The sequence below is a fragment of the Peromyscus leucopus genome, chromosome 12 (genome assembly GCF_004664715.2).
Source record: "Peromyscus leucopus breed LL Stock chromosome 12, UCI_PerLeu_2.1, whole genome shotgun sequence".
Taxonomy (NCBI): Eukaryota; Metazoa; Chordata; class Mammalia; order Rodentia; family Cricetidae; genus Peromyscus; species Peromyscus leucopus.
The window spans coordinates 76,307,591-76,333,639 of record NC_051073.1 but is presented as its reverse complement, the minus strand read 5'-3'; the positions used below and the strand labels follow the sequence as shown (position 1 = coordinate 76,333,639).

Below are 26,049 nucleotides of genomic sequence, written 5' to 3'. Positions count from 1 at the left end.
CAACTCTCTCCAAAGACCAGGCTGACCACTGACTGACTTTGCTACTTCAGAACATAGAGATGTGGCCAGAAGCAAATAAATTGAAGCTTGTTAGCCATATTTATTTCCTGTTGTTGCCATAACAAGCCACCACACATCCAGTGACTTAAAACAACACGCTTATTCTTTCAGTTCTGTAGTTCAAAGTCATAACTTGCCTTACTAAAACCAAGGCATCAGGGGAGGCCTTTGCGCGAGAGCAGTGGTTCTCAACCCTCCCAAGACTGCGACCCTTTAGTACAGTTCCTCACGTTGTGGTGACCCCTAACCACGAAGTTGTTCTTGTTGCTACTTCATAACTGTAATTTTGCTGCTGTTGTGAATTGTAAATATCTGTGTTTTCCGCTGGTCATTTGGCCTTCAAAGGGGTCATGACCCATAGGTTGAGAACCATTGTTTAGTGTCATTAGTGGAGATGGTTTTGTGTCCTGCAGCCTCAGGGGCTGTTGACTCTCTCTGGCTCCTGACTTCTTTCCTTAGCCTGAGGCTTGAGTGTAGCCTTTTCCGGCCTCGTTTCTGTTGTCACGTTGCTTCCTTTGACTGTGGCAATCTTCTGCCTCTGTCTTCCACTGTTGAGGACCCATAGGATTATAGTGGGGTACTTGGATAACCTGTCACAAGATCCCCATTGCAAGGTCCTTTTTCTTTCTTGTCTTTCTTCTTTTGGTGTTTGTTTGTTTGTTTTTCGAGACAGGGTTTCTCTGCGTAGCCCTGGCTGTCCTAGAACTCACTTGGTAGCCCAGGCTGGCCTCGAACTCACAGGGATCCACCTGCCCCTGCCTCCTGAGTTCTGGGATTAAAGGCGTGCGTTACCACCGCTTGGTTTAGGTCCTTATTTAGTTGTATCAACAAAGTTCCTTTTGCGATAGAAACTACATATTTATAAGTTCCTGTAATTAGGACAGGCACCATCAGACACCACTGTGCTTCCTCCCACAGGTGTGTTCAGGTGTACTCCTCCATGTGTGTGCATGCACATATGCATGTTTGTGTTTGTGCATGCTCATGTGTGTGGAGGCCAGAGAAGGACATCAAGTGTTCTTCCTCAGGAGCCGTCCACCTTGTTTTTATGAGACAGTCTCACTGGCCTGGAGCTTGCCAGGTAGACTAGGCTGGTGGTCCAGCCCTAAGGGACAGTTTCCTGGCTTTCTCTGCTTTCCCGGCACTGAGATTACAAGTGCTCACCATGATCCTTGTGTGTGTGTGTGTGCCTGAATGTGTGCGTGAGTGTGTAGTCTAGATGTGTTCATATGTGTGTGTGGGTCAGAGATCAATGTCCTGTGTCGTCCTCAGTCACTCCCACCTTAATTTTGAGTCAAGGTCTGTTCAGCAAGCTTAGGGATCCCCCCCCCCACCTCCCCCCCATAGGTTGGGATCACAGGCATATGCCCCTGTATTCAGCTTTTCATGTGGGTGCTGGGGATCCAGACTCAGGTCCTCATGTTTTCAAAGCAAGTACTTGACTGACTGAGCCATTGTCCCAGACTCTCAATCCATTTCTGAAAAATTAACAGAGGTTGCTCTTGTGACCTTTGAAAAACCAGCATGGTAACTTTGGAATCAGCAATATCTACGTCAGTGAGACTGTTTGCTGACACAGGAAGACAAACTGTAACAGGAGTGACAGAGGTGACCGAGGTGAAGATGGGAAGTAGGTGATGTCGCCGGGGAAGTGGGGAGTCGTGTTGGTGACATGGGGCCAAGCGTGATCCAGAAGGAGTTAGCCTGAGAGGATCCTCCGTGTAACCACGGTCTTGAGGGCGTCTGGTAACAAGCTGTTAACATTCGTCACATGACCAAACTACTCATGTGTCAGAAGATACGGGTGATGTTTATGAAACTACTGATCTCAATTAGAGTCGTTAACTTTGAAGATTTTGGAAATCTTGAGGAACTCATAAATGATAATATATATTATTTCTTGAAAATTACTGTATCAGGGCATCAGTGTATCCTTTATTACCATGGTATCCCCAGAAAAGAGGAAATGCATTCTTCTGTCAGAACAACTGAGAGTCTCTGGAGCCCCAATAGGCGAGAAATGGGGAGGGAGGAAGGAAGGGAGAGAGGTAGGGTAGAGGTGGAGGAAGAGTATGTTGGTCTGTGTAGCCAAACTGCCAGAAGCTATGGGCAGAGCTGACTTGGAAAACAGGAACCTGAATTCTCTTTCCCCCATCTATATTTTTTCTTTTTTCCTTTTTTTTTTAATTAAGAAAAATTTTCCATTCATTTTATACACCAGTCAAAGATCCTCCTCTTCCCTCCTCCTGCCCCCCCAGCCTCCCCTCCTAACCTACCCCCCACTCCCTCCCACAAGAAGACAAAGCCTCCCATTGGGAGGCACATCCAGTAGAGGCAGGTCCAAGCCCTTCCCAGTGCCTCAAGGCTGTGAGAGGTGTCTCATCATAGGTGGTGGGCTCCAAAAAGCTTGCTCATGCACCAGAGATGGATTCTGATCCTACCGCCAGGGGACCCCCAAGCAGATCAAGCTACACAACTGTCTCGCCATTCAGAGGGCCTAGTCCAGTCCCATGCAGCCTCCACAGCCATTGATCCAACTTTCATGAGTTCCCACTAGTTTGGTTTGGTTGTCTCTGCAGATTTCCCCATTATGATCCTGATGCACTTGCTCATAGAATCCCTCTTCCCTCTCACTGACTGGACTCCTGGAGCTCTGTCTGGCGACTGGTTGTGGATCTGTACATCTGCTTCCATCAGTCATTGGAGAAAAGCTCTGTGATGACAGTTAGGGTATTCACCGATCTGATCTCTGTGTTAAGCCAGTTCAGTTCAGGCACCCTCTCCACTATTTCTAGTAGCCTAAGCTGGGGTCATCCTTGGGGATGCCTGGCAACTTCCCTAGCACTGGGTTTCTCTCTATCCCCATGATATCTCCCTCCATGGTATCTCTCTCATTGCTTTCCCACTCCATCCCTGTTCCAGCCCGACCACCCCATTCCCTTATGTCCTCATCCCCCATCCCCTACCCTCCATTGCCCACCCCTTATACCCAGTTCACTCATGGAGATCTCATCTATTTCCCCTTCCCAGGGCAATCCATGTGTCCCTCCTTGGGTCCTCCTTGTTAGCTAGCTTCTCTGGAGCTGTGGGTTGTAGTCTGATTATCCTTTGCTTTACTTCTAGTATCCACTTAGGAGTGAGTACATACCATGTTAGTCCTGAGTCTGGGTTACCTCACTCAGGAGATCTCTACTTTTTAAAAGATTGTTTTAATTCCTGCCGGGAGTGTGGACCTGGCAGTAGAGGTGGGTTGCCAGTAACACGCATGTAGCTGGCGTTTAGTTGGCAGTGTGGTGTAACTTCTCTGTATAACGGAGGGTTACTCAAGCCTCTTCTCCCCCAGCCCCCGGGATGTTTGGCCGCCTGCACAGGAAGCCCCACTGGAAGGAACTTTTCCAGAACAAGAGGTGCTGTTCTGGGGCAGCACAGATGTTCACACCGTTCCACTTACAGATGGAGAAATAAAAGGCGTTCGGAGCAACCAGATTGCCCAGAGTCACAGATAGGACTGGGAAAGCCAGATTGAAACCTGCTGTGCGTGCACATGTGTGTGCGCATGGGATGTAGAGGCCAGAGAACAACTGTTATTCCTCCTCAGGGTCGTTGTTTTTTAAAAAAAGTATTTATCAATTTATTTTGTGTGGAGGGAGAGGGGAAGGGAGGGAGGGAGGGAGGGTGGGTGAGAGCCATCAGTTCCCAGATGGAAGTGAGGACGTCTTTGAGGAGCTTGCCTTGCCCTCCACCTTGTTGAGACGGTCTCTCCTGCAGCGTCCCACTAGCTGGCTTGTGAGCTTCCAGATGAATCTGTCCCTTTTCATCTCACTATATGAGCTTGGAGATTACAGATTTACAGATGTGTACCACCATATCCGGCTTTACAATTAAAACATTTATTTATTGTCAGGGAGCATGCATGTGTGCACATGTGTGTGATCAGAGGACAACTCGTGGGAGTCTGTCTGTCCTTTCAGTCCACCATTGTTCAGGGCGTCAGGCTTCTGTGGCAAGTGCTTTTACAGGCTGAGATGGTTCAGCCATCTAGCTGCCCAGCTGTCTCTCTGTCCCTGTCTGTTTATTCCTTCTCTCTTTCTGTGTGGTCCTTCCCATTATTTAAAAAGCTACAGAAGTACCCAGCTCCAATTGGTACATCTATAACACAAGCTTTAAACCTAAGGTTCAGAGAACATCACGGAAGAGGTGTAAAGATTGTAAGAACAGGGGCTGGAGAGATGGCTCCTTTGTTAAAAGTACTTGCTGCTCTCGCAGAAAACCTGGTTGTGTTCCTAGCACTCACATGGTGGCTCAAAACTGTCTGCAACTCCAGTTCCAGGAGTCCATCGCCCTCTTCTGGCCTGTGAGGGAACTGCATGTGCATGATGCACAGACATACATGTAGGCAAAACATACACATAAAATACAAATAAATATATCTTTACAAAAAAAGTTTGTAAGTTCTAGATGACCAGGATGCCTGCTGTGAGATTGTGCCTTATAACATGATAGGGATGCTGTACTCTTGAAATATTAACAATATCGTTGTCTAAATAAGACCCAAATAATGACCACACCAGTGGACGTGTCAATGGGGATAGGAGAAAGTCCACAAGGCCCCACCCACCCCTAGATAAAGGACTATAGGAAATCAGTTTTCTCCAGGCATGAGCGCTGCATAGGTTATGTCCTAAACACATGTGCATATAAGTAACACTAAATGACTTAGTAGGGTGTGTGTGTGTGTGTGTGTGTGTGTGTGTGTGTGTGTGTGTGTGTAATAAGAACAGAAGAGGAGGTTATGAATCCCAGAGTGGGTGCAGGGGATGGTGGCAGGAGTTGGAGGTGGGAGAGGGAGAATTATGTAAATATGGTACTCATGCATGGAATTCTCCAAAATTAAAAAGCTGCAGAAGAATAAAACCTATTTTGGGGAATATTTGAATAAGCGTAGCCGTTTTCTGGTTAGTGGTGCAGATCGTGAAAGACTGTAAAGAAGTAACTTGTCCTGAGTTTGAAGGGCGGTGTGAGCATCACTGTTGCTGCTGCATGTGTCTGTGTGATAAGGAGCAGTGCTCTGAGTACCGGATATGATGCGCTCAGATGTTTCAGCTGCGTTCCTAGGAACGTTTGGATAGCATGTGTTTGTTTGAAAGAAATGGGTTTGTGTTTGGAAATATTCCAGATGGAACAGAATAGTCAGTTTCAGCTTGTGAAAAGTCAGTTTTCACATGTCCATATGTGTTATACTTATCAGCTATTCATTTTTTAATATCCTAATCATAGACACTAAACATGATAAAATGTCAGTGAGTTTGGGCATGTTGCTTTAAGATAACTAAGCATACTTGTGTTTTATTGCTGTGTGTGTGTGTGTGTGTCCGAGCGTGCATGCGCACTAGAAATGGAAGAGAAGATCTTGGACACACTAGGTAAATAATCTTACCACTGGCAGATGATATCCTGAATCGTTTTAAGTTAATTTTAAAACGTTAAGTTTTCTAAGGGCCGGAGAGATGGCTCAGTAGTTGAGTGTTTCCTGCCTAATCATGAACACTGGAGGTCAGCTCACAACACCCACATAACCACCCAGGCATACTGCACATGGCTAACATAGCAGTTTCCTTTGAGGGGAGTGGAGACAGGAGCATCACGAAGTTTGCTGGCTTCCAGCCTATCTGGGAAACACAAACCTTGGGCTGAGGGAGAGACTCTGCCTCAAAGGAGTAGATGGAGTAAGTAGAAGAGGACACTTGATGTGTTCTTCTGACCTCTGCTCCTGCGCACAGACACAGTGCATCTGTATGTATTTCTAGATTTCTTCGGTATTTCATTCTTTCCTAAAGATAGCCATGTTTCCTGTGAATGGCTGTGTGTAATTATTTTATCCTGTGTTTATTATTTTAGAGGTTCACTGTTGACTCTCCCTCTAAATTGGCTCTTAGGTTTGAGAGTGTGGTGTTAAATAACTGTCTGTCCTGGCTGTGTATGCTCAGCTGGCCCAGTTGATGACAACCCAGCCAGTCTGTGCCCTGTCACCAGGGGAACCGGAGCTCCCCTGAGGTCCCAGAATAGAAGGTCGTGATTTTTAGAAGCTTTTGAGACCAATTTGCCCCGTGGCTGCAGCTATATAAATCTGCTTTGATGCTGTCTGGGGCTCACCACATCTCATGTCACTGTTACTCGTCTGATGACTTGTTGGGTGGGTGGAGGTTCCAGTCCCACACCTCTCCAAGTCTGAGCTAAGTTTCTCCCCTTTGTATTCTTGTAGGAACCCTCCACCCACATGCTGCCCTCTGTCCCATTTCTTTTTGCCTGCAGACAGATGGCTGAGCGGAACCTAACCAACGATTTCTCTGAAATGTCTACCTGAGAAGAGGATATTTAGATAGCTTCTACCTCCCTACCAAAGAGATCGTCATTCAGATTGCTGCAATCTGAGGCCAAATTGCCTGGGTTGGTTGAATATAGTTTTTGGAAGCAAATATGGACAACGAACCAGACCAGGAGAATTTGGAACAGAACCCATGCGCCAGGACTACTGAGGAAGAGCTGAACATGTCTTTCAGTCTAGAAGCTTCTCTTTCAAAATTCTCTTGCATAGATCTGGATAAGGAGCTGGAGTTCAAAAATGATCTGGTAAAAGTGTAACTTCTGTCAAGTGATGGTTTTGAACAAAACTTGGGTTGGTGTACTGTGTGACTCAAATGCATGACTAGCGAGCAGGAGTCTGTCAGGTCCCGAGGTCCCGCCCCTCTTATTCGTGTGGTCCGTCACTGTTTGTGGAGCACTCTGGTGCTGTCTTTGAGCGTCACACTGGTCACCCCCTTACAGACGGACACTGGTGTGCAGCTGTGGCGACTGCCTTCTCGGGGCCGCAGAGCTGATGGGGGAGTATCAGGATTCTTACCTTGCACTCTATTTGCCTTCCTTCTTGATTGAATATGAATGGTTTCTGTGACTACGAGAGTATTTAATGACAACTGTAAATGAGCTAGTGAGCCCTCACCATGAAAGGAACAAGAAATCCCATGTCAAGCTTTGACATATCATTTAGGTCTCAAGTCTACGCTTCGGAAGTGTGATGTGGTATTTTGTCATCCTAAGAAAGGAGGTGCAAACGGCCTTCAACTTTCCAGAAAGGTCTAGGGCTGTCAGAGCGGCACAGTCAGGGTGTTCTGGCTTGAGAGTTGCTGAATGTGTGGATGGGAACTACTGAGTTGAATATATGATCCAGTCAGTGGTATGCTTGTCCTTTGATAGTGGTTCTAGTTAAAATATCTCACAACTATGAGAGGAAAAGCCTTGTGAACTTTAATTTCTTTATTTAGATTGATGACAAGGAGTTTGATATTCCTCAAGTGGATACCCCTCCAACTCTGGAAAGCATACTTAATGAGGTAGGTAAATATTACTCATTACTATCACTTTGTGGTATTGATTTTTCATACTTTTTGGGTTAGTTACAGTGTATGTATTTGGATGTATACTGTCCAGTATGGTAGCTACTAGTTACATGTGTTAACTTAAAGTTTATGTTCATTACAGCTAACTAATACGACATCAGTTCTCAGTTGCACAAGGCTCATTTCAGGAGCTCAGGAGCCCTGTGTGACTAGTGGCTGCTGTAGTGGTCAGCATAGACACATAGTATCTTCGTCACAGCAGAAAGCTTTGCTGGTCAGCACTGGTCTAGATTTTGAACGTCTCAAGGCTAGAAACTACATCTTGCTCATCATGCAGCTGTGAGGTGGTCTGAATGAGAAGCCCCCCCCCCCCAGAGGCACCTATATTTGAATGCTTGGTCCCCAGTAGGTAGAACTGTTTGGGAAGGACCAGGAGGTGTGGCCTTGCTGGAGTAGGAGTGTCACTCGGGGTGGGCTTTGAGGTTTCAAAAGCTGCTCTTCTTCCTAGCTTTATGGTCACAGACTCTAACCCTCTGAGAATACAACCCCCCCCCCAAACTCTTCTATAAGTTGTCTTGATCACAGCGTCTTATCACAATAGAAAAGTAACTGAGATACCAGGTGAGGATCTGGTGGCTCTCTCACTTCCTGCACTAGAGCAACAGGGTTATCTCTTGTGCTTGTGCTGGCAATGCCAGGGGAAAGCTGTACTCAACACTCCACTTCTCTCCTGTGGCTCTTACGTGCTTTCTTCCCTCTCCCACTGTGTCATTTGAGCATTGGAAGGAGTGGTACTTATGACTACATACTGAGAATTGGGCCACCACACCACAACAGTCCCTGAATTTCAGCCGTTTGATTATTATGAGTCTCTGTGAGTAACCACATCCCATAGCAAATAAGCCTTCCTCTATAACCAAGGCTGTCCACAGCAGAAGTTAGACACAAATGCTTAGAAGCAGGTGACCTATCACATCCATAGCCTGTCCCCAGCCCGTGTGATTTCCTCAGGTACAGGGTTTTTCCTGCCTTGACCTACAGTACAGAATGCAATTTTCCTTCTGTGGGGTGGCCTTTAAAACTCATTCACAAAGCACTTGGTTGTATCCTAGCAGCCATACCATTAATGTTCCAGTGGGCAGATCTTGCAAATACTGTTGACAATGTAGCACAGCTGGTCTGTTAGTGACAACAGTGACCTGGATAGCAGCCTCTGGCAGCAAAAGCCAGACAGCGAAGAGGAGCCTGTGGTGGTATTGTTCCCCAAAATATTGTGTACTCTAATAAATTTATCTGGGGTCAGAGAACAGACAGCCACTAGATACAAAGGCTAGAAAATGGTGGCACTCACACCTTTAATCCTAGCATTCCAGAGATAGAAATCCCTCTGGATCTCTGTGAGTTCAAGGCCACATTGGAAATAGCCAAGCATGGTGACACACGCCTTTAATCCCAGAAAGCCAGCCTTTAATCCCAGGGAGTGGTGGTAGAAAGCAGAAAGATATATAAGGCGTGAGGACCAGAAACTAGAAGTTTTTTGGCTGGTTAAGATTTTGGCTGGTTAGCCGGGCGTGGTGGCGCACGCCTTTAATCCCAGCACTCGGGAGGCAGAGCCAGGTGAATCTCTGTGAGTTCGAGGCCAGCCTGGGCTACCAAGTGAGCTCCAGGAAAGGCGCAAAGCTACACAGAGAAACCCTGTCTCGAAAAAACCAAAAAAAAAAAAAAAAAAAAAAAAAAAAAAAAAAAAAAAAAAGATTTTGGCTGGTTAAGCATTCAGGCTTTTGAGCAGTAGTTCAGCTGAGACCCATTCGGGATGAGGACTCAGAGGCCTCCAGTCTGAGGAGACAAGACCAGCTGAGGATCCGGCGAGGTGAGATAGCTGTGGCTTGTTCTGTCTCTCTGATCTACCAGCATGGATCCCAATAACTCACCTCAGGTTTGATTTTATTAATAAGAACTTTTAAGATTCCTGCTACAGGAGCCCCCAGCACAGGCCCTGCTCGGCTGCTCCATGGACTAAACCCAGAGCGTGCAGTATGGCCAGCAGGAGTCTTCCATCTAGTGTGCTCCCAAAAGCATTGGCCTTTGTGGCTTGTGAGGGTCTCAAGGGTCTCTTTGGCCAGTACTTTGTGGGGAGGTAATCCACCCGTGGCATGTCTTTTCCCACCGGCACAGGATGCCATTTCCCAACCATCTTGTTCAGTTTCAGGGATTGACCTAAGTGGGGCAATGGTGAATGAAGAAACAGGACACAGAAACCGAAAAGCTGGGATTAGGTGCACCGTGTGCCCTGATGGAGATGCGTCAGCAACAGCTGGGAAACTCATCGTGTTTATTTTATGCATCTGGATTGAAGAGGCAGGTTTATTATATACAGCTGAACCAGGAGGAAGGGATAGCTAATCTCAGTAGGGTCTCTGCAGGGGAGCAGTCTCAGTCTGTAAACATCCAGGAAGAGGAAGCTGTGGGGGACATTTTCAGTATTTACTGTCAACTACGGCAAGGGCCTGGAGAAGGTTGCCATTTCCCTGGGCCTGACCTGGAGAAGGTTGCCATTTCCCTGGGTCTGGGGCATTGGGATCCTGGACATGGCCATGCTCATGTGAACAATACACATTGACTCAGGACTCCATCCACTCCTTACACATTGACTCAGGACTCCATCCACTCCTTACACATTGACTCAGGACTCCATTCACTCCTTACACATTGACTCAGGACTCCATCCACTCCTTACACAATCACTCAGGACTCCATCCACTCCTTACACAATCACTCAGGACTCCATTCACTCCTTACACATTCACTCAGGACTCCATCCACTCCTTACACATTCACTCAGGACTCCATCCACTCCTTACACATTCACTCAGGACTCCATCCACTCCTTACACATTGACTCAGGACTTCATCCACTCCTTACACATTGACTCAGGACTCCATTCACTCCTTACACATTGACTCAGGACTCCATCCACTCCTTACACATTGACCCAGGACTCCATCTACTCCTTACACAATCACTCAGGACTCCATCCACTCCTTACACATTGACCCAGGACTCCATCTACTCCTTACACAATCACTCAGGACTCCATCCACTCCTTACACATTCACTCAGGACTCCATCCACTCCTTACATGTTCACTCAGGACTCCATCCACTCCCCACCCATCTTCTTTTTTTAAAAACTATTCTTTGAGATGCTTTTTTCAGCTCTGTAAGACATTCAGTGGTTAGCTTCATGCCATTCATGTAATAAAACTTCTTACAGAGGGAAGGCAGATCTCTGATGGCTTACTGTTGTTTCTTCGAAGCAAGTGCCAGTTGGTTTTGGGATTCTGGCTGTTAAGAGGATACTAAATAAAAAATAAAAAGCCAGGTCTGGTATGGCATAAAAAAAAATCCAGTTGCTTGTGTTAAAAGGAACTGTTGGATACCCTGGTGTGGGCGGGGCTGTGGGCACTGCCTTATTTAACTCTTTGTAGTCCATAACCATTTTGTAGGCGTCATTTCACCTCCTCGCCCTGGGCACTGCTGTGGGGCTCCCGTGCATCTTCCTGCCTTCTAGTGAGCTCCCAGGGAGGATGGTGTGTGCTGCTCCACCCAGCCTTGGGACCGGGTGGGGTGTCCTGCTTATGTCTCTCTTGCTTTAGTAAACACCGAAAGGGAAACTTTGGCTCAGGACCCCCAAGACCAAGTTCTCAGCACAGAGGAGATTTATTTGCCCCAGAGGGACAGAGGGCAGGGAATGAGAGACAAAGAAAGACAGGAGACAGAGGATGAGGGAGAAGGGGAAGGGAACAGGGAGAGGGGAAGGGTATTTGTCCCAGAGGACAAAGGGCTGACTGTCTCTGGAGAGAGGAGACAGGCAGGGCACATAGGCAGATGGTGGTTTATAAAGGTAAAGGGTGAAAACTTTTGTGAGGATGAGGTGTTTAATTTTTTTTTTTATTCTATGTGTATCTTGATCACATTCATTTCCATCCCTTCTCATCTGCCCTCTGCCCCTGAACCCCCCAATAAAACAAATTTCAAGAGAAAAAAGGAAGAAAATAAAATTAAAAAAAAAGGGGGGGGGGAATTAAAAGTCTCGTCATGGAAGCTGGAGTTTGACCCTGCAAGTCATGATGTATACCCCTTTGTCCGTACATCTCTACTAGCAAGTGTTCATTGCAAAGGGAGGTGTTTAATTTTAATTGGACGTGTCAGTTAGGTGTCAAGGGGGCTTTTAATGGCTAGACTTCAATACTTCGATAGCTGGACCTTGGTGGTCAGCCTCAGGAGGAGGAAGGGGACAAATAAAGGAATAGACTTGGTGGCCAGCTTGAGCAAGGCAGAGGGAATGGGGGAAGGGCAAGGCCTGCCAGAGCCATGTTTGCCATGTTCTGGCCTGCTAGAGTCCCTTCAAACACTATGACCAGCCACTTAGGAAAGGGTTAATTTCAGCTTACACTTTGTAGTCCATCACCGAGGAGAGCCTGGTCAGGACCTCAAGGCAGGAACTGGAAAAGAAAGGTAGCTGAACATGACCTGAAGAACAAGCCAGTAAGCAACATTCCTTCATGGTCTCTGCTTCAGTTCCTGTTTTCCAGTTTTTGAGACAGGCGGCTGGCGAGATCCCCGCTGATGCCTCTCAGTTCTCAGAGTCGCACCTCGAGCTGTGACCTACACACCTGTAGGTTGTAGGTAGCACCGCATAGTTGCCCGACTCCTGCTCTATTGTTTGGCTTGGATTTCTAGTTTATTTTTTTACAGTGCTGAGGACTGAACCCAGGGTCTTGTACATTCTGGGCAAGCACCCTACCACTGAGCTTTCTCCTTGACGTCTGTATTTATTTATTTATTTATTTATTTATTTATTTATTTGGTTTTTCGAGACAGGGTTTCTCTGTGTAGCTTTGCGCCTTTCCTGGAGCTCACTTGGTAGCCCAGGCTGGCCTTGAACTCACAGAGATCCACCTGGCTCTGCCTTCCGAGTGCTGGGATTAAAGGCATGCGCCACCACCGCCCGGCTCTAATTTCTAATGTAGAGGTAAGGAAGTTAATTTTAGCCAGTTGGGTTAACATAGTTTAATCGCATTGTCATTGAGCTATCTTACTGAGCATGGAATGAAGTTATTTTAATGGATTCTATATACAGCCTTATTTGCACATCTTTAAACGTTGGCAACAAAAATAATGCTCCTGTGGGGCTGGAGAGACGTCTCAGTAGTCAGGAGCACTTGTTGCTCTGCAGAGGACCCGAGTTCAATTCCCAGCACCCACAGTGTCTTATAGCCTCCCTTAACTCCAGTTCCAGGTGGTCCAGTACCCTCTTTGGACTTCCTTGGGCACCAGGCACACGCATGGTGTGCATACATGCATGAAGGCAGAGCACTCATAAACATAAAATAAAAATAAATTAGAAAGATAATAAATTAAAAATCATGTTCCTGTGAATGAGACTGTCACTCATCATGAAAGCAAAGTATCAAGGCCCAGCATTCTTGTCCCTTAGGAACAGTGAGTGCCATTGATGTAGCTCACCAAGAAGGGAATACTGTTACCACTGTGGGCATCATTTGGTGCCCACTGTGTTAGGGCTCTGTGGTAGATGCTGGGATCACACAGTGCCATATGGCAGCCCCTGTCCTTGAGAGAGAAATGGGACTCGAAACTGGACAGGCATAGGGAGCTAGCAGGTAGATAAGAGAAAGAAAAAAGTACTAAAATCATTGTGAAGACATCACTGGTTATTAAAGGAAATGATTGAAAAACCAAAAGGCATCATAAGCCCTTCCTCTAGAATATTTATTTATATGTGTATATTCTATCATGTTCAATTATACCAACCTGAAGGGAGGTTGGGAAAAGAATGGACCTCAGGTATTTTTAAAATGGAAAGATAAAAACTTCTGAGATGTTGTGGACCCAAGACTTGGGATATGAAATAGCGTGACCAGGCCTGGAAATCATTGCCTCTGAGGTTCTAAGTTGGGAGTTACGTTCTCTATCCTAAACCTTCCTCTTCCGGTCCCTTGCTTGCAGTAAACTTGCCCTATGACCTCGTCATGACCTTGTCCCTTGCTTTCATAGTCTCCCTGTCTCAGAGTAACGTTGGGTTCACTTCAGTTCTGCTGTTGGGAAGCCAGGAATAGCTTGTGAACTTCTTGCAGTGCGTGCACAGAAATGGGAACATGTCGCAAATGTGCAGCACGGAGGCCCCTTACCAACTGAACAGCCTGAGCAACAGAATGCAGAGGCAGACGCACAGCCTGTCCCCGAAACTCCTCCCGGGCTTCAGTACCCACTCCTCCAGTAACTGTGACTCCAGCTTCTACTAGCATTGCCTGCTTTGAACCTCTCACACAGGATAGAGTGTGTGCACATGCCTGCTTTGAACCTCTCACACAGGATAGAGTGTGTGCACACATGCCTGCTTTGAACCTCTCACACAGGATAGAGTGTGTGCACACATGCCCGCTTTGAACCTTTCACACAGGATAGAGTGCATGCACACATGCCCGCTTTGAACCTCTCACGCAGGATAGAGTGTGTGCACACATGCCCGCTTTGAACCTCTCACACAGGATAGAGTGTGTGCACACATGCCTGCTTTGAACCTCTCACACAGGATAGAGTGTGTGCACATGCCCGCTTTGAACCTCTCACACAGGATAGAGTGTGTGCACACATGCCTGCTTTGAACCTCTCACACAGGATAGAGTGCGTGCGTGCACACATGCCCGCTTTGAACCTCTCACACAGGATAGAGTGCGTGTGCACACATGCCTGCTTTGAACCTCTCACACAGGATAGAGTGTGTGCACACATGCCTGCTTTGAACCTCTCACACAGGATAGAGTGTGTGCACACATGCCCGCTTTGAACCTCTCACACAGGATAGAGTGTGTGCACACATGCCTGCTTTGAACCTCTCACACAGGATAGAGTGTGTGCACACATGCCCGCTTTGAACCTCTCACACAGGATAGAGTGCGGGCACACATGCACGGCGCACATACTTGTATCTCTGACTTATTTTTTTTGGCACCCTGTTCTGTGGTTCTGTTGTTTTTTGTTGTAACAGTTTATTCCTCTGTAGCTATTTATATGTCTCATCTAATTCTTTATATTCATTCATCTATAATTCTTTATATACTCATCCTACTATTGATAGACATTTGTGTAGTTACAGCTGAGGATATTTTTATCTTGTCTTGTGTGCATACACAGCTACATTCTTACATTTTTCTTGTGCACGCCCCCTAGAATTGGGAAGTGATCATGTGTAACTCAGCTTTTGTGAACACTGCCATGGTCTATCAAGTGGTTGTTTTGTTACGAGTCTTTCTCTGACCTGTCAGCCAGCTCCCAAATAACGACACAGAGACTTAATATTAGTTATGAAAGATTGGCCTTAGCTTAGGCTTGTCCCACTGGCTCTCAAAACTTAAATTAACCCACTTATCTCAATCTACGTCCTGTTGGTTGCATCTCTCTGTACTGCGCATGCTGCTTCCTCTGCATCTGGCTGGTGATGCAGATTCCCAGAGTTCTCTGTCTAGAAGTCCCGTGGTGATGGCACACGTCTTTAATCCCAGCACTCAGGAGGCAGAGGCAAGCGGATCTCTGTGAGTCCGAGGCCAGCCTGGGCTACAGAGTGAGTTCCAGGACAGGCTCCAAAGCTACACAAAGAAACCCTGTCTCAAAAAAACCAAACCAAACGAAGCAAACAGAAGTCCCACCTCTATCTCCTGCCTAGCTATTGGCCGTTCAGCTTTTTATTAAACCAGTCACAGCAATACATCTTCACACAGTGTACAAATATCCCACAACATTTTTTAATATATTCTTTAGGAGGAATGTCTGAGACGTCAGGTGGTGAGATGTCTGGTTGTTTATACACCTGTTAATACACTCCTTCTTTGGCCTTTCACACTTAATAAAAAGTACATAGTGATTTTTAATTTGAATTTCTCTGAAGATTGATGGCTTTGGATGCCTCCAAGTGTGTTTTGGCCATTTGGATATATCTTTTGTGAACGGCTTTCTTTCTTTCTCTCTTTCTTCCTCTCTCTCTCTCAATTTATTTTTTTTATGTATATTAGTGCTGTAATATCTGCACGCCAGAAGGGGGCATCAGATCCTGTTATGGATGGTTGTGAGCCACCATGTGGTTGCTGGGAGTTGAACTCAAGACCTCTGGAAGAGCAGCCAGTGCTCCTAACCACTGAGCCACCTCTCCAGCCTGGGAGTTCTTTATATGCCGTGCAACCCGCACCCCTATCTTAGATATAGTTATTGAAATCTCTTCCTTCTTTCTGAATCTTTTACACCACTAATGGCTTCATTTGATATCTGGAGGTTATTAACACAGTTCATCTTTTAGACTTTCCCACTGTTATTTGTATTTCCTGTGTTTAAGAAAATGTTGCCAATTCTGAGGCCAGGATCTTATTATCTTATGTATTCCAAAATCTTTATTGTATTTCCTCTCATATTTAGATCTGTATTTCGTCTGTAATTTTTTTTCTGTTCCTATTAATATGAGGATGATCTGATGTCATTTCCTGGAAAGAATATTCTTGGTTGTGGTGTCACATGTATGTGGGAATCTGATTTAATTGGTCTGTCTGTGGCTGCCCTAATATCTCATTATCACATTCTATGGATTGAGACTTTAGATCTGAAGTCTGGGAATGTAGCTCAGTGGTAGAACACATGCCTAGCATGTGAGGCCCCGGGTTTCATCACCAGCAACACACATGCAGACAGACAGACAGACAGACAGACAGACACACACACAGTTGCACACGCACATGTGCATACATACAGAGAAAGCAAGGAGTTGAGAAGGAGAGAGGAGGAGGGGAGGAGGGGACTTGGGAGGCTGAAGCAGAGGAGCAGCCAGCAAGGAGTTCAAGGGCCTTTTCAGCTGTGTAGGGAGCTCAAGGCTAGCTAGCCTAGGCTACATGAGACCCTGTCTCAAAAAAAAGTAAGTATGGGGCTGGAGAGTTGGTTCAGTGGTTATGAACACTTGCTACGCTTGCAGAGGACCTGGGTTCGATTCCCAGCACCCACATGGTGACTCACAACTGTCTGTAACTCCAGTTCCAGGGGATCTGACGCTGCTCTCTTGTCTCTGCAGACACTGCATGTCCAGGTTGCACAGACTTGCAGACAAAACATTTAGACAGACAGACAGACAGACAGACACACACACACACACACACACACACACACACACACACACACACACACCACAAGTCAGTAAACAAATAAAACAAACACAGGCCTTGACACCCAGGTCTTGAGGAGTCTGAGCTCTGTGGTTGCTGTTGAGACTGAAGTTTCAGTTTGGGCTTTTACCATGCAAGGTTCAGGGGCACGCACCAGTCTGCCCAACTTGATAAGAGCCTGTGGATTTTACACAGTTCGGGGAAAGTTGATATCTTTACTGTGTAGCAGTAGTTTTAAATTCCTCTTGGCTTTCTCAGTTCTTTGTTGATTTCCTTCACCTTTTCTTTCAGTCATCCTGCAAGCCTGGCCTTTCTCACGTGGTCTGTTTTATTTAATTATGTGTCCAAGCTACTTAAGAAAATCAAATAAGGCTTTGATTGACTCTCTTGCCTATGACCTTTGCTCTGCAGTTCTTATTTCCAAATTATTTCCTTTTCCTACAGCAGTCGCTACAGTCTTTTACAGCTCTCAAGTAACTGTCTCCTTGCCAAGTACAAACTCATTCTTAGCAGGCTTATGTGCGGTGGAGAATTCTGGAATGTAGTGAAATTATAGACTAATGTTGATGTCGAAGACAGATTTCAGAGCCATTACCACATGGCACTTAAAGCTGTGGTTATGAAAAAGCTTGCTTAGCCAGGGAGTGTCTGAGGAGCTGGAGAAGAGCGCTCCAAATCTTCCTGAGGGTTAACAGCGTTGAATGGTGGGCTGAGAAGAACAGGAAAGAGGACCCTCGAGGGCCCGCATAAACAGGGAAAGGCACTTCTGTCGGGAACCAAGGAGAGAGAATGTTTGTCAGCAGGGAAACTGAGGCACGGAGGACACGCTGACTCAACGTGGGTGGTGGCTAGTGCCTTCAGCAGCGCTGGTAGTCAGCGCTCAGAGTGAATGGAGAAGAAAGTGGAGGTAGTGAGCGGAGATGGCGATCCCTGAGAGGTGAGAGCTGCCAGGGAGGCGTTGTTCTTGGTTCAGGGGCAGCTGTATGAGCCAGCTCCTCACCTCCTTTATCTGCTGGCTGTGGCTGGAGGTCAGGACTGTCACCTGTGCCAGGTGCCTCTGGATAGACACTTCAGAATCTTCTTTGACATTTCCTTTACCTTCCCAGCCCCTCCCACTCATTTAAAGGATAACCAGGGGCTTGATTTGCTCAGTAATGTCTCCTTCCCCGTGGTCTCCTTTACCCTCTGCGTTCCCCAGCTGGGCTCTCTTCTCCTTCATTGGTATTCAGATGCCCTCTAACTGGTCCATAACACTTCCCTGCCAGGGCTCTCCCTCCCCCTTCATTCAGCACGTGGCCCATTTATCTTCCTAAGACACCATTCCATCTAGCCTCTGCTGCTTTTCAAGTCTCGACACCCTCCCACTGCCTGCTGTAGATAGTATTCTAGTTAAGTGAGTGAGTGAGTGAGTGCTGTTGCATGCCGGGCCTGTAGCAGATACTGTAGGGACAGTGGGCAGACAAGGCTGTCACAGGCCCTGCTGCCTCCCAAACCTGATGGAAGACAGTGCCTTTCACAGAGTGGACTCTGGTTCATCCTCAGAGACCACCTTCAGGTTCTGTTGGTGTACCCCGGCCATTCGTGGCAGCTTCCTTTATCCCTACTAAATCCGTTGTATGAATCGAGGTTTTCAGAATGCCTTTCTTCTGTGTCCCTGTCATACTTTCATGGCAGACATTTGTTTTCTTCTGATTGGCCATTCTCCTCAGTTCACCAGTGAAGCACCTCTGTAGGCTTGAGTTTAAAATTCTCCTTCAGCTAACAATGACCGCCGCACAAGGGTTCCTGCTTCTTCCTGCTGTGAACTCTTGCGGAGTTGACATTGTGCGTGCATGCGAGTGCACGGGAGAGAAGGGAGAAGCAGAAGCAGGAAGAGGGGCACTGCGGAGACCAGCGGTGCCTGTCTCACGTCCCAGGGCGTGTTTGGAGTCCTGAGTTTATGACCGCGTCTTCTTTCGTCTTAGACGGATGATGAAGATGAGTCTTTTGTTCTTGAGGACCCTACACTGCTCAACATCGACACCATTGATTCCCACTCCTATGACACCTCGTCTGTGGCCAGCTCAGACAGCGGCGACAGGGCCAACTTGAAGAGGTAAGTATGCTGGTGACTCATACTTGTCTGTGGACGAAACACATGATTATTTAGAGTCACTCCCTTTACGGTGCAGCCTAACGTGATTATTCAAAACCAGTGTCTTCATGGTGCAGTCTACTTTGATTATGGAAAGTCTGGGTCTCGGCTGCATTTCACCTTCCAAATTGTTGGGGAGAACATGAAGAGGAGAGAAGTGGAGAAAGCATGGTGTGAAATGCCTCACAGAACCCACGTGTGACTTGAATGCTGACCACGTGCCCTGCACTCTTCCCCTTAGATGTTTCCGGTGTCAGCATTGTCTCCTTGGGTGCCATCTTGGGACAGGGACCCCCGGAGGTGTGTTCACCTCCGCATCACACTCTTACAAACAGATGAATGTTTCTGATGACCTGCATCCCCTGTTTAAAAGTGATGGTGTTCTCTTGCTGCCTACCGGGTGTGTCCGAGCTTTTGATAACTGTCACAGGTTCACACTTGAGAACTATGCGGTTTAGTTCAAAGGGAAAAAAATCACACACACACACACACACACACACACACACACACACACACACACACACACAATCTTGTAAGAGTTAAACAAGCTCCTGATTTTCTGTTGAGCTGTGTTCCTAGCTCCCCTGGGCTGCTTGTGGCTCACTGGGCACGAGCTGGACGTGACTGGTACGTGATCGTCCAACGTCCTCGGTGTGGGGTGAGTCCAGGCGCTGCCTCCTACTCCGAGCACTTTCACTGCCCATCCAGTCTCTGCCCATTTGTCCTCACTCTTCCCCACACTGTGCCCAGGCAGATTAGACGTCTCTTTCCCGGTAGCTGTGCCTCGTGTCCCCCAGTAAACAGGACACCTTCTTCCCGTTTGCACGGCATTCATGCTCTGGTCTGTGCTTTCGTGTTTACAAGCTGCTTACCGGCCCCTCCTCCTCCTCCTAGGCCCCGGGATCCAAGTAGTGGGGCCTGTGACTTCCTTGATTTTGGATCAGCAGAGCACATTTTTTGTCAGAATGGGCATACACTGATGAATGTTTGGTAAAAGTTTCAGGATTCCTCTCTCGATGGGGATGAGGAGGATAAGCGAAAGGAGCCCTAAGTAGGAGCGAGTGACGAGTGAGGGCAGGTTGGGGAAGGGGAGGGCAGAGGTCGTGAGGTAAGTGGGGTGATGCAGATTCCTTGGCAGGAGCGGTGGTCTGTGCAGCTTTCCCGAGAACAGGAGAACCCGATTCTGTGTCAGGTGGGCAGGGGACATCTTGATCAGCGGAAGAAGAATGTTAGTTATTTTCTTGCTTCAGACTCTGAGCCTCGAGGTGGGTTAGAACACATGTGAATGTTGGTCTGTTCAATTTTTATGCATCTCTTCATAACAGTTAAGAATAATAATTATATAATTATTGATAATTATTATAATTATTGATAGTAACAGTGTTATTTTCTACTTTTAAAGTGTATTTTCTTCTTTCAGAGCCTTGGGATCCTGCCTTCTCAGCCCTTCTGCTAACCATTTTGTCCTCTCTCTCTCTCTGTCAGGAAGAAGAGGCTGCCCGATTCCTTCTCGCTGCACGGATCGGTTATGCGGCACTCACTTCTGAAGGGAATATCTGCACAGATCGTGTCTGCAGCTGTGAGTGTCCGTCCTCCTCAGCGTGATGGCCTGTGGTGGCAGGAAGTAGGAATGGGCACGAACAAAGCCCGGCTCTTCCCATGCCTCAGAGCTTAAGAGAAATACAGTCTGGCGTTTATGGTTTTTCCGACTGTCTTTGGCTTGTAAGACATGGCTCCACATCTTGACGTAGGCATTAGTGCGGCCATGAGCGTAAAGGTCGTGAGCACTGCGGTGTGCCGCGTGAAGCGTGGCAGCAGGCGGAGGGAGGCAGCGGCCGGCTGCCCTCCCCTTGCGTTCCTTCCACGGTAGTTGCCGTCTTAGGAGTTTGGTGAGGTCAAGTGCTGGTTTTTTAGCCTTTTCAGATGACCAGATGATTGGTCAGGATTATAACTGAGATTTAAAAATAACTGACGCGTCTTTCATGTGCCCCTGTGAAGAAGGTAAAGCTGTGCCTTGACCGGAGACGGGAAGGCAGCTTGGGGGGAGAGGCGCCGCTGTGAGGGGAGAGGCCCTGGTGAATGGGGCTGTTGTCCAGCGGCTGCCATGGAATATGTGGGGTCTTTTAGAAATGCCTTACAACCCTGGGGTGGTGTGCAAATGTGTTTAGTGCCCTCAGCACACTCTTCTTTGACCTCACAGCTCGCGCTTTTGTTCAGGGTGTCAAGTCTGTCTTCTGAATTCGGTAGTTCTGTATACGATAAGGATGACAATATAATGATGACAGCAGGGACTTCGATACTGTCTCATGTTCTTTTCATGGTGTTTCACATTTTACATATTTGATTTGGACAAGAAATGAAGGTTACTGTTCAAGAGAGCGAGAGGGCGAGATGGCAGGCGTCGTGACTTCCGGCCATGTTTCAGTTTTCAGTTCTGCTAGAGGAAGCTCCTTTGCAGAGAGGAGCTAACGTTCATCCTGGGCAGCTGTGTGTCCTGACCCAGCTGATGCACACGGCATCAGACGTGATGCCAGCTAGGGAGGTGGCCAAGCAGCGGGGAGTGGGCAGTGCCTTCCTCCTTTGGAGGAGAGGAGCTCATATAGGCCAGAATGGAAACCACCTGTTGAGGATCACGTTTCCACGACATTTTCTGAATCTAATCCTTATGTAGGTGATGAAATTTATCCCTTTCCCAATCAAGATGGACCAGAGCAGTCATTTGACCCACCTGTGCAGTTTAAGAAATATTTTGGATAATGGAGACTGAACTGGAACTCAGACACTGAGCGCTGATTAGAGAAACCTGTTCTTTCCTGAGGACGAGGAGGCCGTTCTAATAAATCCCAGAGTGTCAGCACCCCGCTCTCTCTGCATTGCCCTGGCCGAGCTGCTTCGGCATGTCCAGATAACACTGCTCTCCCTACGCCAGGCATGATGCGGTGCTTTCCGAACCTTGGATTAGCAGCTCCATTTAAGTTGCATGCTTTTCCATGACAGGTGGTTTGTTAACATGGAAAGCTAATTCTGTTGGGGTGTTTTTCCTGAATAGTTGATCACTTGTGCCTTCAGCCTTGTGGACAGTGATGTTATCAGACTTGCTTGGACATGATCATCTTGACTTTGGAGTCCATGAATGAAAAACACTTAGGAAACATGGAATTTTTGAGTCTTATTGCTTAATTTTGGGATCTTTCTCAAAGTAATGTGGCATATAACTGTATTTAAAATTAATTCAAATTAGTTTTTTTTAAGGAATTTATCATTTTAAGGATGGATTTAGGCTACTATAGAGGCCTCAGCACATGTTTTATTATTGTTTAAAAACATGTCCACTGTGCCGGACTCTCTGGGGTGACTGTTAAGTTGCAGCTTCTTGGAGCTCACCCCGCTCTTCTGAATTGTGATGTTAGTGGGGCAGCATGGGGATCTGCCTTCTAATGAGCACCCCAGGTGACAGTCACAGAGTGTGGCTAACCACGCTAGGGTGCTGTATCACCAATCCCATAACTTAATTGACTCTGTCCCTCCCTGCCCTGCCTTCCCTCTCCCCCTCCCTCCCTCCCTCGCTTCAGCTCACTGCTCAACTGTGGCACTGTGTCTCCTTGCATGTTTCCCATTCATCTCAACTTGAAGAGCGTTTTTTTTTAAATTAGCATACGAAATGCAGGTTTCCTTATGGCATTTTCTAATATTTATTTTACGTGACCTATCTCCTACACTCCTCTCCCTCATTTCCCTGCTCCACCCCCAGGAAAATTCCAGTTTTGATGCTGAAATGTTCCCCACATCTGTCACTGATACTTTCTGAAGTCAGATGGTTTTTACATCCGTTTGAGTGTAGTTTATGATTTTCATCTGCGCTCTCATCCCCGCTTTCCTCTGTGTGGAACAGAACACAAATCGTATATCAAACATTCATAGCAGGCATGCGTCGCCCTCCACAAGGCAGGACACTGATGAAGACACCGTCACAGTTCTGCACCACCACTTAAGCCCCAGGTAGACACCAGTATAGCATTCTTTGCATTTAATTTGTCCACAGGATGGTGTGTGGATAAACAGAGCAGTACTTGCTGTTGTTCTGAACAGGTGGAGATCACTGTCAGAACAGTTAGGCGACTTTGACGTCGTTGTCGTAGTTACTGGCGAGGAGGAGCTGAATGGTACTTGATGTTTGGCTTGTTTGAGAAAGGACTCACTGTTCCCTGGTGGGCTTCATTTAGTCACTGGAGTTAATCTACTGGAGGAGAGCATCCCACACAGAGGAGGGGTGCCTGCAGAGAGTACTCCTTTTCTTGAATCTTCGATTCTACCATTTGGTCCTGTAGGACTTCCAGTCTTTTTACAGTATGGGAAACAAACTTTCTTCTTTAACTTTCCATCCCTAATCCACACCCGAAGCATCTGTTACCGTCAGTGAAATAAAACAGTCTCCTGTGTTGATGTCTGCAGCTCTTGGGGGTACGGGAGGGGGAGGGGTTGGGTGCACTTTCTGCCTTAGCTATTCAGGTCCCAGCGTGTGTAAAAGAGGCTGCACACTTACTCTCAGTACCAATATCTTCTCAAATCCTTCTGTTTTAAAATCCTTTTAGGACAGAGTGGACGCTGGCTTGCCCACAGCAATTGTAAGTATACCTTTAACCCCTCAAGGTAAGGTTTTTAATTTTACTGAGTTCTCGGGTTTGCTGTGAAAATATCCCATGCTATTACGATAGCTCCTTAAGCCACTGTACTCTGAGTAATCAGGTTTGAAACTTGCTCAGCTCGGCTTTCCTGCGGTATTGTTGAGCACTCAGGCTTTTGCTGGAGAGCAGGTCATGGAGACAGCCCTTTCTAGCCCGAGGTCCCCGTGAGCTGTGTCCCCCAGCCTGTAAGGACTGGAATGGTATTGAGTGAGCTCACTCTGCTAAGACACATTCCACAGCTGTGGACTCCAGGGCCGCGCCTGCAGATAGTGTCTGAGTGGCAAGCCAGAGGAGGCTTGGAAGTGCTGGAAGGATCTGCCTTCTGGTTTTCCCAGCTGCCTCTGGCGTTCTCATTGGTCGCTCGGGAGGAAGTGGGCTCTAGTGCTGCATTCTGGAGTCTCTTGCCTGCTGGTGATAAACTGGAGGAAAGTATTCTCACCCCTCCGCATTGCTAGGAGGCCCACATTAGAACCTCTTCAGCTGGCCAGAGAGGCGTTGTTTTTTTTTTTTTTTAATTTTAAAGTTGCTTTAAAGCAGTGGTTCTCAACCTTCCTAATGTGACCCTTTAACACAGTTCCTCATGCTGTGGTGACCATAAAATAATCTTCATTGTTATTTCATAACTGTAATTTTGCTACTGTTATGAATTGTAATGTAAATATTTTCAGAGATAGAAATTTACCAAAGGGGCTGTGACCCATAAGTTGAGAACCATTGCTTTAAAGGATATCAAATGATATAGTTTATATATAGAATTAAACATACAATATTTTGATAACATTTCTCTTAAATTTAGAGGAATCCTTAGAAGTAAACATGCCCTGGGTTTGATTTCTCATTTTGCTTTCTGGATAAAATTCCGTATTTTAGTGGTTGGTGTGGAGCTGGTGCCTAGAGGAAGGCAGGCCAGCAGATTTCAACACTGATGATTTTCTCTTTGTCTCCAGGCAGTGTCCAGGCTGATAGCAGTGGGGACATCTCATGGACTGGCTTTAGTGTTCGGTAATTCTCTGACCATTCTCTATTTTAAATATCAAGATTCCTTTAGGCTTCACAATGCCCTTTAATTACATTTTTATGTGGTAGACTGGATTTCCAAGGACACAAGGAAAACATGAAAGTAGCAGTTGGTATCTGAAGTTAAAAATGACCCGACTTGTGGCTTCATTTCACTTCCTACTGCACATTTCTTTCCTCCCTTAGGAATATGTCAGTGTTGCTGCTAGTACATGTTGGTGTTCTGCACACCTAGACAGGAGAATAATGTTGGGAAGAACCTAGGCCTGTCAACATGTCTCCCTCCGGTTAGTGGTGGGAACCTTTTTTATTCTGAGTCATATTCCAGTTCAGGGTATTCAGGATCTCCAGGGAAAGGAGTCCCCAGGTTTCTGAGTCATTTCCATTGTAAATCTTTCTAAACTGAAAAAAAAAAAAAAGAGCCTGTAATTACCTTGTTTTCCGAGTTAAGAGAGCATGAATAGTTTAATTATATAGTAGAAATTAGTTGCTTTTTTTTTTTCTTTCATTTTTCTCTGAGACTAAGTAATCAGTTCCATTAGTCTTTACTTCTGACTTCAGTATCACGCAGACTATTTTGGTCTTTTTAAACACTTAAAATCCATCAGATAGTATTCTCAGCTCTTTCTGTGTGTGGGTGCTTGCCTCTGGGTCTCATGACCTGCGTTTCTTTTAGATGGGAATTAGCAAGGGCTGCTGGGTAAGGGTTACTTGAGGGCGCTTTGTTAGCAGAACCGTAGCTTGATCTCTGTTGAGTCTTCGTTTTTACCTTCCGTGCGAAGAACTAGGTATTTCCTATTGTTACTGAATAATTTGACTTTCCATTTATAAATTTTCCATTATTCAAAAAGCTTTATTTAACATATAATTATACTACCTGGTCTTTACAAAGGTGGTTGATTTAAATAATAGAGTTTTATTTCTTGAAGAGCAGAAGGAGAGGAACAAAACTGCAATTTCCCCGAGAGAACTTTAGAATTGAGTCTTTAAATGGTATCTTTTTTTCCTGTATAATTGATCTGTATCTATAGTACAAATGTACAAAGCATAGATGTGTGCAAATTGGAAACTATAAAATGACAAGTTCCGATATCTAGGACTAATCTTTAGCATTTCCGTACAGCCATCCAGTCCTTCTCTCACGTGTGTATATGGCTGTACGCATATTCCTGAGGGGGAGCGATGATAATTTAGAGCCAGCTTTTTGCTCTAGTGGGCACCTCCCCACACATTTCTGTGTTTGTGTGGGCATCTTTGTTCATTTGAAGTGTCTCGATGTGTAGCTTAGGCTCGTCCAGCACTTGCTTATGTGGCCTCAGCCTCCCAGTGTTGAGCGTACAGGTATGGAACATCATTTTAATGGACATACGGTGCTCTTTCGGGTGGATCCATAAAAATTTAATTAGCCTTTTACTCAAGGAAACCATTTACACTGTTTCTAAACAGTAGTGTCTTGTACAGTTTTGTTTCTGTTGTTTGTTTGTTTGTTTGCATATGATCGTTTTTAGAACAAATTTCTACAAGAGGAATTG

General features: G+C 46.3%; 1 protein-coding gene across 7 annotated transcripts in view; it reads left to right on the top strand.

Moving 5' to 3' along the window:
• The window catches only part of Vps8 (VPS8 subunit of CORVET complex), a 237,908-nt gene that overhangs the window by 17,149 nt on the left and 194,710 nt on the right, over nt 1–26,049 (top strand). For 4 of the 7 annotated variants that reach the window (XM_028859198.2, XM_037209870.1, XM_037209873.1 and 1 more), the window contains exons 2-7: nt 6,373–6,690; nt 7,383–7,451; nt 18,646–18,776; nt 20,301–20,394; nt 23,408–23,440; nt 24,448–24,502. In XM_028859198.2, coding sequence (XP_028715031.1) covers nt 6,538–6,690; nt 7,383–7,451; nt 18,646–18,776; nt 20,301–20,394; nt 23,408–23,440; nt 24,448–24,502 — 535 coding nt within the window. In that variant the 5' untranslated portion in view covers nt 6,373–6,537. Of the gene's footprint in view, nt 1–6,322; nt 6,691–7,382; nt 7,452–18,645; nt 18,777–20,300; nt 20,395–23,407; nt 23,441–24,447; nt 24,503–26,049 lie in introns of all 7 variants that reach the window. The other 3 variants (XM_037209872.1, XM_037209871.1, XM_028859197.2) reach the window with 2 other exon arrangements.